The following is a 17,585-nucleotide window of genomic DNA, read 5'->3' as shown; positions in this document are numbered from 1 at the left end:
GTGTGTGTGATCTGAGGACACGGTCACATCCTCATAACTTCACAGTCCAAGTCTAAAAACAAACGTCAGAGTCACGTGAAAACCAGTTCAACAAGTGCCAGGTGTTTTCAGTCTGTCCCTGCCTCCTCCAATTTACCTCCCTGAGACTGTTGATCAGATTGTGTGGGTCCGGTATCCAACCACCAGATGGTGCTATTGACATTCAAAGTGAATCAGCAGCAGATATGATGTTGCATTAACATTTCACAGTTGATCAACCCTTGTGGTAATACATTTGTATAATAAAAAGGTTTGGGATATGTATTATATATATTATATTTTTATTATTTGAATAATTTTTCCATAATTTTTCTCTACAACAACACAGAAATCTCAGTAATGGACGTACAGCAGTTGAAATCATAAGGACGTGTATCTGATGAGACACAATGTGAGGTGTTTATATGTTTATTTTTGTTGAATATTGAATTACTTTATTTTTTACATCTCTTGTAGTGATTTACAACTTAGAACAGAGGAAACCAAACTAGGATCGAAATTAATGAATACAATTGTCTGAAAGGTTTACTCCAACTACACACTAAACAAGGTGAAAAATATCAATTGACCATAAATAAGCAGACAGGACATTCTGTGTGTGTGAGCGTTCTTGTAAATGTGGTTTTCTGAGGACCAATTCAAGTGTTTAACCTTTGAAGTGGGGACTCTGTGGAAAGTGGGGCCATTTAGCCTGGTCCTCGCTTTAAAGCAAGTCTACACCCCACAATGTCATTATTTACATTATGGGGAATTCCATTGTGTCCCCAAATGGAAGGCAAGTCCCCACAGACAAACATCCATACAACATGAGTAATACACGCCCACACACATACACGCAGTCACGTGCGCTCACACACACACACACACACACACACACACACACACACACACACACACACACACACACACACACACACACACACACACACACACACACACAGAGCTGTGGAATGTGGTCTGTCTTCTTCATTCCTGTTGTTTCTGAGAAACAATGGAGTCTTTTTTAAAAAAAATCTTTTTGTACTTTGAATGCAAATACCACCATCTGGTGGATGGGTACTGGAACTACACCATCTGATCTGGGATTTATCAGACTGTTGGGAATTCATAAGGGGTAGATTTGGTCAAAGTCAAGAATATTATTAATTTCAAGGAAATTATAATATTGAGAAAAATTGTTAATTAATGATCAATTTAATTAGTCCAGCTAATCAAATTACTTATTAATACCTACGGAGCACCACCCTTTGAAAAAGGGGACTTTGTATCAAATCAGAAAACAGTCTCATAATGTTAAAGGGATTTATCTTGAAAATGTCAAAGTTGGTTACAATGTACATTTAAGATAATGAAGGAGTGAATATTCAAGCATAAGCCTTATTTACCAGCAATTAGTGAAATACAAGACACAAATATCACAGACACTGCTTCTTAAAATCCAAATGTAAGGGTTTATTTACTTAGGCAAGTTGATTAAAACGATACACATAAGTCAATAACCATTAACTAATCTAATTTAAGAAAGCAGACGTAGCACAAGCAATAATAAGAACAGTTTAGAATCAAACCCACAGGCTATAGTACATGTGTATGTACCACTGTGTGTGTGTGTGTGTGTCAAAAAGAAAGGGGGGGTGGACACCGCCCAAAGCCAAAAATGGCGGACAGCTTGTGACGTTTTCGTCACGTGAAGGGGGTCACCGATGGCGACGCAATCACGTGGCGGAGGCGTCCTAACTGTGACGTGCGACGTTAAAGTCACGTGAAGGGGGTCAGCGCTCGCGACCCACTCAATTTAACTTTGGAAACCACCGAAGTCAACGCTCATATGCTTAACAATCGCGACGCAAATGTAAGAATATGTGTTGGTGTGCGGATGTACAGAGTTTGAATAAAGAGAGAGAAAGAAAGAGGAGATCAAGTAAAAGCTCGCCACAGAAAGTGCACAGTTAGTTGTTCACCTTGATTTACAGCCTACAGTCATTCAATCTGTGAGTGGTCTCACAAAACTGATGCTGCTTCGGAGTTATCAGAGGGGAACAGCTGTTCTGGCAAGTAGCGACAATCACAACAATCAAACATCTCCCGGAAAGCGGAATTATGAAAATAATGCCGTCAGAATCACATTTAACAAGGGAAAAACGACTTGTCAGTCGGTACCTTAACCTTAAGTTAATGTATACCTAAATAGATATCTATAGCCTAATTTATAGCCCAGACAAATGCCTACTGTGAACCGTCTCCGACGGTGATGAGAAGCGATGGGTAGTTTAGGATCCTGTGGTCCACACGGCAGGTTTAGAGGAGGGTCCTGCTTGTTATGCCGGTGGAGGAGCGATCTTGCTTCTTGGGGGAAAGACGGGGCCCGTGCGGTCAGCTGGCTTGCTCCGGTAGTGGCGTGCGTCTTTTGCGGAGGCGGCGAGGCAGTTTACTGTCTGTTGCGTTCAGAGACGCTGGGCTTCTTCTCCGGCTGGTAGGGAGGAAAGCGCAGCTGAGTTTCAGCAGCCGCGGTAGGATGAAGTTTCCTTGGTAAAACTTCCTTCGGATCCGGGAAGGTAAAGACTGCAGGCAAGCAGTCTGTGAGCTCAGTTTAAGTTTGCAAACACCCGCTTTGTGGATGGCTCCACTGCGAAAAGGGCTCAGTTTTTGGGGTGCTTGCTGGTTTTATCATTGCAGGGTCACATGGTTGACTGGAAGATCTCAGCCAATGGGGGTACAAAACCTTATCAGGTGTGATGAAACTAGGGCTGGGTCCCTTAGTTTTATGACCCCTTGTTCTGGGGGTTTTGCCTTCAGAAAACTCAAATCCAGGCTTTATTTTACCCATTTAGGCCCCAAGAGTTCCTTATCAGGCTTTGAAAAGGGGAGGTAGGCCTCATTTTTCCTCATAGGTTTCTAATGTACTTTTTAGCACTGCTGTAGGCACAACAAGACACAACAATTACAACATGTAAAGACAAATGGAAAACTCATTTTAAGTATGAAAGCATCAGACTCAAAGCCAAACGGATCACAGACAATATAAACACATCTCTAACAGTCAACACTGGTGCAGAGATCCACATTAGTCTCAGGCAGGTAAAGCAGAGGAGGCGGGGACAGACTGGAAACACCTGGCACTGTAGATAACTAGACAAGAAAAGGAAAACTCACATGTATGATAAACATTCCTTCATCAAACTCAATGTTTAATGAAACTGTTTCAAATACAAACTTACAGGAAACATGAGACTGGATTCTTCTGATCCCAGAGCAGAATCACTGCAGCTCATATGAGGAAATTGTGTTTGTGAATGTGTTCTTGTAAATGGCGACCAATTCATGCGTTTAACCCATGGAGTGGGGACTCTATGGAAATAGGGGACATTTAGCCTGGTCCTTGCTTTAAAGCAAGTCTACACCCCAAAATGTAATTATTTACATTATGGGGACTTCTATTGTGTCTCCAAATGAAAGGCAAGTCCCCACAGGCAAATGTCAAAACAACATGAGTAACACACACACACACACACACACACACACGCACACACGCACACACGCACAAACGCACAAACGCACACACACACACACTTCTTCATTCCTGTCGTTTCTGAGACACAATAGTCTTTAAAAAAAAGCACCATCTGGTTGACGGATACTGGAACTACAGCTGTGATTTGTGATTCTATGGAGAAAAGGTGCAACACTTAGTATGAACGCATCTGACTCAATGCCAAACAGATCACACACAATATAAACACATCTCTATCAGTCAACACAGGTGCAGAGATCAACATTAGCCTCAGACAGGTAAAGCAGAGGAGGCGGGGACAGACTGGAAACACCTGGCACTTGTATAACTGGTTTTCACGATGATGTGACATGTAGGCTAAATGTAGGGTTTTTCTTTATTTTGCGGCTAGCCGTTAATTTCTTCATATTCGTCATATCTTTATATATTACTTATATACATATTTAATAATTACCTTATTTCCAGTCTGAGCTGGTTAATGTGGTCGGGGAAAGGGAAGTTTGGGGTCCCCTGCTGGAGCTGGTGCCCTCGGCGACCCGATCCTGGATGAGCAGTTGACGACGATGTGACGTGTAGGTTTAATGCCGCTCATTTTTTGCACTATTTTTCAATGACAGTTTCGGTCATGTTTTAATATGACAACTTGTGCTGGATCTGATTCAGACAACTGATTAGCAGTGATACGCCTCACTGCACCTGCATAACTTGTATGTGTAGTGAACAGGCGTCTTTCTTCTGTCCCCCTCTGCAACAGTACAATGCTGACTCATGCTACAGCCACGTTTCCCCCAAACTCCTTATAGTGACTGATGGCCATTTCCACAAGGTAACACACTAACTATGAAGAAGAAATATGTGTGTGTGTCTGTGTGTGTGTGTGTGTGTGTGTGTGTGTGTGTGTGTGTGTGTGTGTGTGTGTGTGTGTGTGTGTGTGTTATGTATGTATGTGTCTGTCTGTCTGTCTGTGTATATCTCCATAAGGTAACACACTAACAGAAGTACTGTGTGTGTGTCTCCATACAGTAACTGACTAAATATGCAGAAGAACTGAATACAACCCCAATTCAAATATATTGAACCATTCCTTTAACAAAAACATTTGGCTCCTGATGACAGTAATCGTTAATTATGTCCTCTTAATTTACTTTTACAACACAAGTACTCATAAATACGGTAGACCAAAGATTGAAGGGCTCAACACATTTAATTGAAAATAAGATTATAAAAAACATATCAGATTCTGTTAGATACAAGATTTTGCAAATAAAGGTCATACATAGGACCTACATGACACACTACACTGTGAAGGAAATCAATCATACATTATCCACATTAGAGGTTCAAGACCAATCTTCAAAACAATTTCAGTTGAGTATGTTAAAGGTGCTCCGAGGACCTTTCAGTTTGTGTTAATTCTTGCGCCTCCTTTGGACAAAAGCGGTACTGTTTTTACTATGCCAGCTGTTGTTCTTTGCAGAGCATACACATGACATGATAAAGGCATTGAGAAAAACTATATAAAAATACCATTCTTTGCACTGATGGTCTCGTTTCCTGTTACATGTAATTTATGATCATCAGAGGAAGGATGAGACTGTTTCAGAAATATTTAAAAAGTAAAAGTAACAGAACACAAAAACACAAAATACAATGATTTGCTTTTTCTCATTCATAACTTCCACCAGCTGAAAACCATATTTACAGAAGATTTAAGAGGGACATTGTCATAATTCTTCGTTTTTGTTCTTAATACTAAAATGTTGTGCACTTATTTTTGCATTTCCCTATTGTGAATAATGTCCTAAAAATGTTTTATTTCTATCATTAAAATATTATTGAAAGATTCATTTCACCTTGGAGAATTGTCTTGATAAAATTTGATTATCGTATTGGCCGAATTTCGTATATTCACAAGTTTAAATTTACAATAAAATAAACCTTTGCCCGGGTGATAGCTGATGGCCTGAGGCATAATGTTTTCAGGTTGTCCAGCCCATTCTTGTGAACGAGATATCTCATAAAAGCTTTTGATTTTCTTCTAACTTTGCACAAATGTCCACTCTGACTCAAGGATGATAGGATTTTGGAGGTAAAGGTCAAGGTCACTGTGACCTCATGCCTCAAGGAAGCATTGAGGGTTTTCTATCAAATTTGGCACAAACTTACACTTGGACTTGAGGGTGAACTGAATAGATTTTAGTGGTGAAAGTTTACTGCGATCTTACATATTGCGAGATCTCAGTGACCTTGTACCATATTGTAGCCTCTTGGGAGCTTCACCTTCTTAAAAGCATTGCCTACAACTACTGGACTTTCACCGTTCAGCAATTGTGTGCCTCATGGACGCCAATACTAAGAAAAAAAACATTACTGACATTAAAGTCACAATCCGTGAGTAAGATATGAGCTAGTGAAGCCTCGTCCACCACCAACATTTAAACCTCAGCACTGGAAGTTATCTCCCTCCTACACATCACACAGAGACACTGAGGAGTCATACCCAATCCCAAACCCAGGATACAGAGGTTCAGTGAATGTGGTGTTGAAGGTGTGGAGATGGATCAGTGAGTCAGAGGAGACTCTGTAGAAGGACAGAGAGCCAGCAGGACAGTCCAAATACACTGCTACTCTGTGAGAGACAGATGAGGAGGAGGAGATGGGTGTTTCTATGTTGTTGTGAATGACAGAGTAACCACGATCACCAAAGCAGCTTAGACTCCAGGGGCCTGTTTCAGGTAGCTGGTTTTGAGGCAACCCAGAGTTTGTTCGCTCTGAGTTGGTGGAAACTCTGGGTTTTCCGTTTCAGGTAGCAGGTTCAGTGCAACCGAGAGTCAGTTACTGCGGCAACATACGCCGTGGGTCTAACCTGCTGGGTAGGTGGTTAGACCTACCCGAGTTTGTTTTCACTTTACGCTGCAGCTCCGACTGAAGAAAGAGTGTCATTGTCACACGCGTCCCTGTACAGTTTGAAGCAAAATCACTCTATAGAAATCTCCATCGGGATGTTTTTATCATTTCCTGATGATTTTACGTTTGACCGATCATTTATCTGATCAGTAGCCTTGTTCTCAGCCCTCGGTCCGTTCATATAGGCGGCCACCTTACACATCGTGACATGCTCTACATTCAGATTAATAAACCTATTTGTATTGTATGTTTTTTAACGTCTGTGTCACTGAACAGATTTATGTCAGGTGGATTAACGTAACGCTGCGGCTGCACGCGATCGTTACAGTTCACTTCTGCGATCCTAAAGTCACAGACGAGCCTCGTTAAATAGCCTAATATGAATATAAAAATGATATAATAATGTAAACTGTGATCACTTGAGGAAAATGGATCTGGTAATAAATCAATCAGGCTCTTCAATGGAAACTGTCACCTAATGTGTCTTGACGTTAATGTCTTTCACTCCCCATTTAAAAGAAGCGACAGTCTGTTCTGTTTGCTGCACAGTAGGCTATTAGACTATAGCTTGCCAACATATTATACAGCAAATATAAAACACTGTCAGCAGCAATGCTGTGCCGCGCCAGCTTTATTACTTTACAGCTGATATGCGTAACTTTTTAAAATAGACTATGGCTTCTCATACGGAAGCGAAATTATTCTCTTGACAAAAAATGTTTGCTGTTTTTTTTTCTGAATTGCCGAGGAGATTAGATCAGAGTTATGAGACAATATCCCGTTAATTCTTCTCCATAGGCTACCATAAGCTCATTCGTTAATATTTCTAACTCTTGTGGGAGGAGCGGAGATTTCTTTTTTTCTTTTTTGAGAAGTGGAGAAGTGGGAGGATCAATCATTTGTTTCTTCTGTTTCCATGGTGAATCATGTTATCAGCGATCCATTGACGATGGCTTTTATGCACACGCTCCACCCAGAGTGAACACGCTCAGAGTTGATTAACCCAACGCTGATCCACTGTTCTGAAACCGAAAACCCAGAGTTGCTTATCAACCCTGCGCTCTGAGTTTACCAACTCAGAGCGCAGGGTTAAACCCAGAGTATGTAAAACCAGCTACCTGAAACAGGCCCCAGGACTGATCATTCCATCCAAACTCACAGTCTCCTTTCCTGCTGATTCCTCTGTAACTCACTGATATAGAAACATCTCCTCTCCGCTCAACCTCCCAGTAACGGCGACCAGTCAGACCATCACTACACAGCAGCTGAGGACAGCGGTCAAATCTCTCTGGGTGATCAGGATATGGCTGCTTCTCCTCCACACTTGTCACCTTCCTGTTGTTGTCAGACAGTTTGAGGAGTGGGTGTGCTGTGTTTGTGTCCAGTGTGAGTTCACAGTAATCTGATGGAGAGAAAAAGACACAGCAGCAGTGTATCATCAGACACCTGTGGGTTATTCAATCAAGATTGACTTAGCAAAAGCCTTTCGATAATTCAGGCCTAATTTATTGAGAGTTGCGTTCCACCAACATGGCATATCAGTGTTTCTTGAGAAGCGGGACAAAAGACCGTCTTCCAATATTAACTGCTGTTATGTTTAAAAGTAAAACTATTTAAAATTGTAGATGTTATTAGGGATTAAGAATAGAATAGAATGTCTGGAGCACAAATATCCCCTTAAATTTAATTTTATCATTATTATGTCAAATATATGACACAACGTCCAAAGCAGTGTGTCCACAGAGAAGGGTTCAATCATTCATATGCAATGATTTCTACAACACATTCATGTTTTATAAGGTCTCTAAGTGGTGGGACACTTTTTTGTCACCACCGTCAGACAAACCATTAAAATGTAATAAAATCAGGCAAAATAAGGGGCTGCTGTCACTTTGAAGGACCTCTTGTCACATTCTACCTCTGCAGAGTACATTAGAGTCAGACAGGCTCTGATAAGTGTTGTAGTTTAAGAATATTTTACATTCCGAATCTTGAAAGTCCTGTGTCACAACCATGATATGTCAACACCGACTTACAATATCTGAAGAAGTTATTTGAAATGTTTCGATCATTTTATCTTCCTGAAGTAGTTTATACTAGCACCTATCATCAACAGAAATACCAAATGGCTGCTAGATAAACTTAATTTGTTTTGTTTAAGAAACGTTCAATATGTCAACACCGTCAGATGTCAACCCCGTCAGACTTCCTGTCTGACGGTGGTGACAGGCCACTGACAGAGTTGACATTCAATGTGAAGGTATCATATTTGGGTGGTTTTCAAGTTATTATAATTATATTAATTATAGAAATTGTTTTTTTTAAATAATGTATTTATGGAAACCCTTACAATCTTCTTTTGTCATGAATGATTCTTAAAAAAGTACAGGATGATATACAAAATGAGGCGATTTGGTGTGAGTCTGTTATAGCAAGTCTGATTGAAATACTGTAAAGTGAATCTTGAATTAACGCTCAACCAATAATATGCTGTCATCAAATCACTGCTATTGATTATTGATGGTTAAAATTACTACATTTGGGTTATTGTCACCACCATCAGATATGTCAAATCCATTAGATATACTTGTCAACTCCGTCAGATATGTGTCAACTCCGTCAGATTTATATTATTTTGGTAATATTGCATAATGATATTTTATAGTTGTTGAAGAATGGTTGGTCATATGTGAAAATCTAACCAGTCACCTAACATGAGAATGTGTTTTTAAATTTGAAACGCATCTTGATGGTTGTTAATTTTAAAGTAAAAAATCTATTACACAGTTCAACTGAAGAACATGGAGGTAAACAGATATACAAAATATATATTCATATACATAATAAAAATATGTATTCTTATAATATTCATATTTATTTAATATATATTATTGGTGAATATTTGTGATCACTATACATCTCATGGGTCTAGCACAGGGGTGCCCAAACTTTTTTCAGTTTGTGAGCTACTTTTAAAATGACCAAGTCAAGAATATCTACCTACTATAAAAATGGAAAACATATATTTATTTAAACATATTGATCATTCTTTATATGTACAATATAAGTTGGTGTACCTTGCATAACTGCATGAACCCATATTGCCAGGCCCGCCTCAACCTGCCCTTAGGCCCTGGGGCTGAGAGGTTAGCCCCCTGAGTGGCCGTCTTACAACACAAAATGTGCAATATTTGTTTTGAGAAATAAACAAATCATTTTTAGGTAATACAGTATTTCTCATGGGAATTTGGGAGACTGTGGTGGGGACTCAGGACCTTCCAGGAGGGTCTGGGGGCAAGCCCCCCAGGAAGAAAAATGTGAACCTTTTAAAGGAAAATGTATCAATCTTGTGCATTTTGAGAAGAAAACTAAGGCTAAATCAGCTGTGTCCTATGTGAGCTATTTAGTACTATTTTCTGGAATAATTTGGAGAAACAGAATAACCAAAAAGGCAGAAAGAAAAAAAAGTACAGGTTTAAAAAATCTCTCTGTGAAGTCTTTGTTTTTTTCTTCTAGTACAGTATAGCTCAATATAGGCCCCTGATCTTTGTATGCCCCCCCTATATTGCCTATATTGAGCCAATAAAAAAAAATAATTAAAAATATCTATATTTTTTAATTAAATTAATTTTTAATTTATTTTATCAGAATACCATGCGATCTACCCACAATGCCGTCGCGATCGACCGGTAGATCGCGATCAACATAATGGGCATCCCCTGGTCTAGCATAAATTGAGGGAAAATTAATTTGTGTTTTTGGTGTCTGAAGGTGTTGAAACAAAAGAAGGAATGGCAAGGTAAAAAGTGGCAAGTTTGATAAAAAGGAAAAAAGCTTAGTATATGTTGGATACATACTTAATTTGCCTAAACGTAGGGTTTGTATTTGTTCAACATTGCACCCTGTTTTGTCCCACTTCTCAAGAATCACTGATATATGAATCCTTGTAACCATGGTAAGTAAGATTCTGAACTAGCCTGGTCCGGGGCAGGCTAACAGTCAAGCTTAGTTTAGCTGTGTGTCAAAAAAACACAGGCTTTTGCGTTTGCTGCTTTGATGGATCCCCCTGAAAGGTTTATTCTGTGTTTTGATGTTCTTCATTTCTATAATGTTTAATGGTGAAACATTTTGTCTCCATCAGTCAAACTGAATCCACACTTACACTTCCTCAGGACCAGGTCTTAACCTCTGCTCTCCACTGCGGTCCGTCCTGGAGGAAGAAACACTGTCAGAATGATTTTCTATCAACATGAGTCCTAACTGCAGGGCTCCAGACTAGGAGCACTGGCGTCCTTAACTCAGAATTTTTAGGGGCACGAGCACCTTACAAAAAACTGCAACGCATCTATTCAAATATTTCCCAATTTTAACTATATTATGCCTACTGGTATTGTATTGCCAGCATGTTTTGGACCACACTGACAACAGATGATACAATTCATTGTGTTTTTGTTCTTGCAACGCCATGTGAAATCCTTCAGACATTCCTTTCACCACATTCCCTTCTACATCTGAACCCTGTGATTTTTCCCCCTTTATCTCTGCTGACTCCTCTATAAGGAAAATAGTTATTGGCCCAAAAGCAAGTAGCCTAGTTGTAGCTAGATGACACTATCAAATAATATGCATTATATCAGGGCTGTACAGTGCGACAGTTTTGATCGCATTTGCTACTGAAATCGATCACGTGCGATGATGAATACAATGCTGATCGCACTAGTGCTAGCGTCTAATCATAACCGGAAGGAGACGGCACGCAGTTAAGTTAGCGCGTGTGCAAACAGAACATTTCCTGTGCGCCTTCACATTAAAAGCCTGTTACTAGCCAAACGTGAGTTGACTTTTATTTTGAAGCCGGTAAGAAAAGGAAGTTCGCGCTTCACAGCCCTGCAGGCTTGAAAATCAACTGTTTCAGCTGCAGAGAGCAGTCACCAGTAGTCTATTTAAACAGTTTGAAATAACTGATAAGCCACTGAAGAACTACTCCCAACACATTCACAACAACCTATTTAACTTATCCTAAATTGTACCAATATGTAGGCTATACTTATTTATTTAATAGGCTATATGTTTTAAAGTTCGGTTTTAATTAACAGAAGGACATTTACCCCCAAAAAATATTATTATGAATATAATAATTATATGTGTATACAAAAAATATATAGATATACATTTTATGAGGAGAAATAATTCTGAATCAGCAAACAATTGCAATTGGGAGGTTATATTATTTTGTCTAAATTGCAATCAGTGCACCCCTATTAATGTTTCTACAATTATTACTGCACACACTAGGATATGATATTAATTGAGAATTTCAAATGAAACCAATATGACAGGCTTAACGGTAATTAGAGCTAAATGCATGGGTTAAGGTTATGCAAGTTTTCGATCATACTTTGTGTGCTACTGAATTTATTTTTGTGCTACTGATTTTTTTTGCTTGCTAGCACCAGTGCTACCACCTAAAAAAATAAGCGTACAGCCCTGATTATATGCAATTCTGAAAGAGGTAAAATGTATAGAAAATTATGACCAGGTAGTTTGCAAAGTTAACTAGACCTATATTCATATTTACAAACTCACTTTTCAAACTTTTTTGTTGCCATATAACTATAAGGTTAGCTTTTTTATAGATATGTACTGGCCTATTGAATGTGGACCTATGAAATTATTTACGTGTTAACAAACGCCACCTGGCACACGGAGCTGTCTGACTACTGGCTGCTGCAGATGGCGGGGGGGCTCCTATCAGACTTGCTGTATGAGTGAGTGCGGTGAGGAGTAGACAGCAGCCGTTGCTACTCTGCTCTTGTGAGCGCGTTAAAAAAGTTGCAAGATGTGTCTCTGGTCTATCCTCTCGCTATGGCCGAAAGTCGGCAAATATAGCGAAAAGTTGCCAGTTGGCAACATGTTAAAAACGTGACGACAGCGGGACACTGAGATGAGAGTAGGTCACGTGATCCGGGCTGTTGATCATGTCACTGATCACTCGCAGACCGTCCCTTCTCTTTCTCTCTGTCTCTTGTTGTCTGTTAATGCATTTTCTAGTTTTATAGAAAGATGGCGGCGCACGTAGTTGCAGTGCTTTACCTGTCTGTACTTTTTACGTATGTGTGTGTTCATGTTGTTTTATATCTGGTCTACATTCTGTGCGGAAAACAACTACAGCTGGCAGGATCTCCTGATGCTTGGAGTTTGCTGCGAGCAGAGCGTCTCACCGGACTTTCTCCACTCACACAACATTCCTCCGGACATCGCGAGGTGTCAATGAATAATGAAAATAAAGATATTCTATTCTATTCTTCTGTTCATACCAGAGACTCTCCAGTCTCAGTCGAGAAGACGGGATCTTCACCCCTGAGTTTCCAGGACGGTTGAAGCTCAGGTCCAGCTTTCTTAGGCGAGAGGAGTTGGATTTCAGAGCTGAGGTCAAAGAATTACAACCGTCTGTTGTGACCTGACAGCCTGAAACTCTGCAATTAGAAAATATCATGAATGGCAAGCTGGACAATCCTACAGATGTTGACCTGCATTACCAACATGAGCCTAAAGCTGGATGAGCAGGATTTAAATGATAATTTGTTATACAAACAGATTTATTCTGACCTGAGTGTTTCCAGGTTACAGTGTGGACTCTTCAGTTTAGCAGACAGATACTGCACTCCTGAATCCTGCAGGTCGTTGTTACACAGGTCCAGCTCTCTCAGACTAGAGGAGGAGCTGAGAACTGAGGACAGAGCTTCACAGCTTCTCTTTGAGAGCTTACAGCCACTCAACCTACACAAAAATGTTAATATTTGACAACATTTCACTCAAAGGGGTAGTTCAGGATTTTGGATGTAGGGCCTGATTCCCAAGTTAGCCTTGGTGTTCTTTATCAGTGGAGACAGTTTTCAACACATTTAATTCAGTCCTTCTAGTTGCAGAGTTTGCTCGTGCTAGGCTAGCGCACGGCATTGGGGAAACACTTAGCCTGCTACTAAAACAGTCTTACCCACTCCAAAGTACACCCGAGGCTAATCAATTATTAGGGAATTAGGCCCTATGTCCAAAATCCTGAACTACCCCTTTAATATCTACTTGGACTACAATACATACTTTCCGTTATTTGTTATTCAGCATTAACAGTTGAATCCACCATTGCGGGATTTTACAGTTTTTTTCGATCGCTAAACCACAGTGGGCACAACTGGAACGACCAGTGCAAAGCTCTAACTACACTATGCACAGCAGTGGTTCATGTGGACCAAACTCTGGATCGTTTTTCATTGCTTAAACATAATTTTCAAAATTTAACACACTTATCTCATGGCTTAACCACAGCCTGCACAAAATTGTGGATTTCTAGCACTTTGTTCAAATGCTAACACAGTGCTGTCACAACTGTAGACCACACATTCAAAACAGAATGGATATCAGCATAGTGCATTTCAAACACTGTTGATTGCAATTTCAACTGAAACACTAAGAAGGTGTCTTGTTTTAGACTTGTTAGTGGGCATACTGTATATACATACAGTATATGGAAAGCTCAAAAATAGGAAGACAGGTTGTTGGAGGGAGAAGAGAAGCAGTGAGACTGGATGTGTGGAGGAAGACCTAGAAGACAGAGCTGTAATTTCTGATGAAATACAGTAAGGACAACACTGATAGACCCTGTTGTGAATCATGGTCTCTCATTGAGAGAGGCAGGGTTGAGGGTGCAATGCAATCTGCAAAGACCAAAAGTTGCATCTGTAACATGAATTTTTAAGCAAGCAAAAATGTAAGAGTTGCACCCTTACAGTAAATTACAGGAATTGATTTCTGTATTACAATTATAGAACATTTACACAGATAAATGCTACATTTGGAAATGTTATCAATAAAAATTTTTAAAAAAAAGATGTATCTATTGAAGCAAACTTCTGATCGTCATTTATTTTTGTTTACCTAAATATAATGTTATACAATAAACAATTTCATGTGAATTAATTTCACTCTTTCCTCAAAGAAAATATTATTTTATTTGCGTGAAGTAACTAAAATTATTCAAAACTGTAAAAATTTAAAGTTTGTAATTTGTGTATTGGGGTTTGATGCTAGTGTTTATACTCTGAGTGTGTTCTGAGTGACAGTGTGTGTTATCTCAAAGAAGCTGGTTCATAGTGTTTGCTGCACTGAGCCTATTTTGCAGGTGAAGTGAACTGCTCAGCTCCAGTGACTTTTGGTAGTGCAGACTGTAGTTAGAGTTTTGCCCATTGAGCTACAGTTGTGTAGCAATCGAAAAAAACTGTAAAGTGTTTTTTACACGAAAATATAATATAATAGTTATTTTTCAATGCAACTGCAAACAACTGAAGAAAATGGCTTCTTGAAAACACTGTGTCTTAATCTGACGGTCAGATCCTGTCATCAGCTGAACCCTTACCTGAGTGTTTCCAGTTTACAGTGTGGACTCTTCAGTGCAGCAGACAGATGCTTCACTCCTGAATCCTGCAGGTCGTTGTTACTCAGGTCCAGCTCTCTCAGACTAGAGGACTGGGAGCTGAGAACTGAGGCCAGAGCTTCACAGCTTCTCTTTGACAGGTTACAGCCACTCAGCCTGAGAGATTGGTTCGAATAATCAAATTGTAGTTCTGTTTAACACGTACATGTTTTGACATACTGGGTTTTCATCCACAAAAAAGGGTTTTTTAATATAAAAAATTAAGCACAGTTTAAATTTTTCGTATTTCTACCTACATAGCTTTGTTGGAGGCTTTGACCACTGGCAGCAGCCTCAGAAGAGCCTCCTCTGAAGCAGAGTATTTCTTCAGGTCAAACACGTCCAGATCTTTTTCTGATGACAGTAAGATGAAGACCAGAGCTGACCACTGAGCAGGAGACAGTTCATTTGTGGAGAGACGTCCTGTTCTCATGGACTGTTGGATCTCTTCCACTAGAGAACTATCATTCAGTTCATTCAGACAGTGGAACAGATTGATGCTTTTCTCTGGAGAGATATCCTCACTAATCCTCTTTTTGATGTACTTTACTGTTTTCTTGTTGTTGTCTGAGCTACTTCCTGTCTGTGTCAGCAGACCTCTGAGGAGCTTCTGATTGGTCTTCAGTGAGAGACCCAGGAGGAAGCGGAGGAACAAGTCCAGGTGTCCATTTGGACTCTGTAAGGCCTTGTCTACAGCCTTCTGGTGGAGATGATTCAGTTTTTTTTTTCTGAAGAATTTAGACCAGGTTGTTTTTATCTTTTGTTTGAAGTGTGTCTCTGCAGATTCACTGGCGGCTGGTTGTTCTTCTGCCATCAGATTGACTCCAAACTTGATGAATGTCAGATGGACATGAAGAGCAGCCAGAAACTCCTGAACGCTCAGATGGACGAAGCAGAACACCTTGTCCTGGTACAGGTCACTCACCTCTTTAAAGATCTGTGTGAACACTCCTGAGACCAATGAGGCTTCTGTGATATCGATGCCACACTCTGTCAGGTCTGATTCATAGAAGATCAGGTTTCCTTTCTGCAGCTGCTCAAAAGCCAGTTTTCCCAGAGACTCAATCATCTTCCTGGTCTCTGGACTCCAGTGTGGATCTGTCTCAGTTCCTTCATCATATTTGACGTTCTTCAGTTTGGCCTGAACCACCAGGAAGTGGATGTACATCTCAGTCAGGGTCTTGGGCAGCTCTCTACCCTCTCCAGCCTTCAACACATTCTCCAGAACATTAGCAGTGATCCAGCAGAAGATTGGGATGTGGCACATGATGTGGAGGCTTCGTGATGTCTTGACGTGGGGGATGATTCTGCTGGCCTGCTCCTCATCTCTGAATCTCTTCCTGAAGTACTCCTCCTTCTGTGGGTCAGTGAACCCTCTGACCTCTGTCACCATGCCAACAAACTCAGGAGGGATCTGATTGGCTGCTGCAGGTCGTGTGGTTATCCAGAGGCGAGCCTTGGGAAGCAGTTTCCCCCTGATGAGGTTTGTCAGCAGCACATCCACTGAGGTGGGCTCTGTAACATCAGTCAGGGTCTCATTGTTGTTGAAGTCCAGAGGAAGTCGACACTCATCCAGACCGTCAAAGATGAACACAACCTGGAACTCTTCAAAGCTGCAGATTCCTGCTGCTTTGGTTTCAGTAAAGAAGTGATGAACAAGTTCCACCAAGCTGAACTTTTTATCTTTCAGCACATTCAGCTCTCTGAAAGTAAATGGAAATGTGAACTGTATGTCCTGGTTGGTTTTGTCTTCAGCCCATTCCAGAGTGAACTTCTGTGTTAAGACTGTTTTCCCAATGCCAGCCACTCCCTTTGTCATCACTGTTCTGCTTGGTTCATCTCTTCCAGGTTGCACTTTAAAGATGTTTTCTTGTCTGATGGTTGTTTCTGGTCTGTGTGGGTTCCTGGATGCTGTTTCAATCTGTCTGACCTCATGTTCATCATTGACCTCTCTAGTCCCTCCCTCTGTGATGTAGAGCTCTGTGTAGATCTGATTCAGAAGGGTTTGGTTTCCTGCTTTAGCGATCCCCTCAAACACTCTCTTGAATTTCTTCTTCAGGTTAGACTTTAGTTCAAGGCGGCAAATGTCATCTTTAGGTCCTTAAAGAACAAATATGAAATGTGATTAATAAGTGGATGCTAAATTCAAACTTCCATGTTGACCTATCTTGCATCGTGATGCCGATCTCCTATACAAGTTTAGTATCTGTACTGTGTACTTACTCATTTCTATGTCAGTGTTATCAGTGATGTCAGGGATATCACTTTTCCATCTTAAATGACTTACCTGCTGAAATGGAGTTTGATAATTTCTTCACAAGATAATTTTTCTTCATCTTGCTCAAAACCATCTTGGTCACTAGAATAGTTTCTGTAACGTAGGACTCGACCATCACATCCACAGTTTGTGTTCGTTCTGCATTTTCCAGTCGACTCTTGGTGATTGCTTTGAGGTTTGGGAAGTCACAAAAAATCTCTTGTTGTTGTAAATACCACTGAAATGTTTTTAGTTCATCAACTCCTAAATGCTGCAAAACTTCCAAGAGAGCCACCTTTGGGATCACCATGATTTCTCTCTGCCCAGATCTGAGAGACACAGAAAGAAAGTCACTTCAGAGAATAATAGAACTTGCTTTTTAGGTGTTTAACACTATTTAA

At 40.3% G+C, this 17,585-nt stretch overlaps 1 protein-coding gene across 1 annotated transcript; it reads right to left on the bottom strand.

Moving 5' to 3' along the window:
• Positions 1-14,866: 14,866 nt before the first annotated feature.
• LOC307266074 (NLR family CARD domain-containing protein 3-like) lies at positions 14,867-17,331 on the bottom strand (the record flags this gene model as incomplete). The annotated part of the gene is made up of 3 exons (XM_080047977.1): positions 17,215-17,331; positions 15,185-17,027; positions 14,867-15,044 (listed from the first exon to the last, which is right to left on the bottom strand). Exons 1-3 carry the CDS (start codon positions 17,318-17,320, stop codon positions 14,867-14,869), a joined length of 2,127 nt encoding a protein of 708 aa, XP_079904103.1. The 5' UTR covers positions 17,321-17,331.
• Between the last annotated feature and the right edge of the window lie 254 nt (positions 17,332-17,585).

Source organism: Ammodytes marinus, assembly GCF_949987685.1.
Source record: "Ammodytes marinus genome assembly, chromosome: 19".
NCBI classification, from domain to species: Eukaryota; Metazoa; Chordata; class Actinopteri; order Uranoscopiformes; family Ammodytidae; genus Ammodytes; species Ammodytes marinus.
Note: the sequence above shows the minus strand (reverse complement) of the source record. Positions and strands in the feature narration are given on the sequence as shown.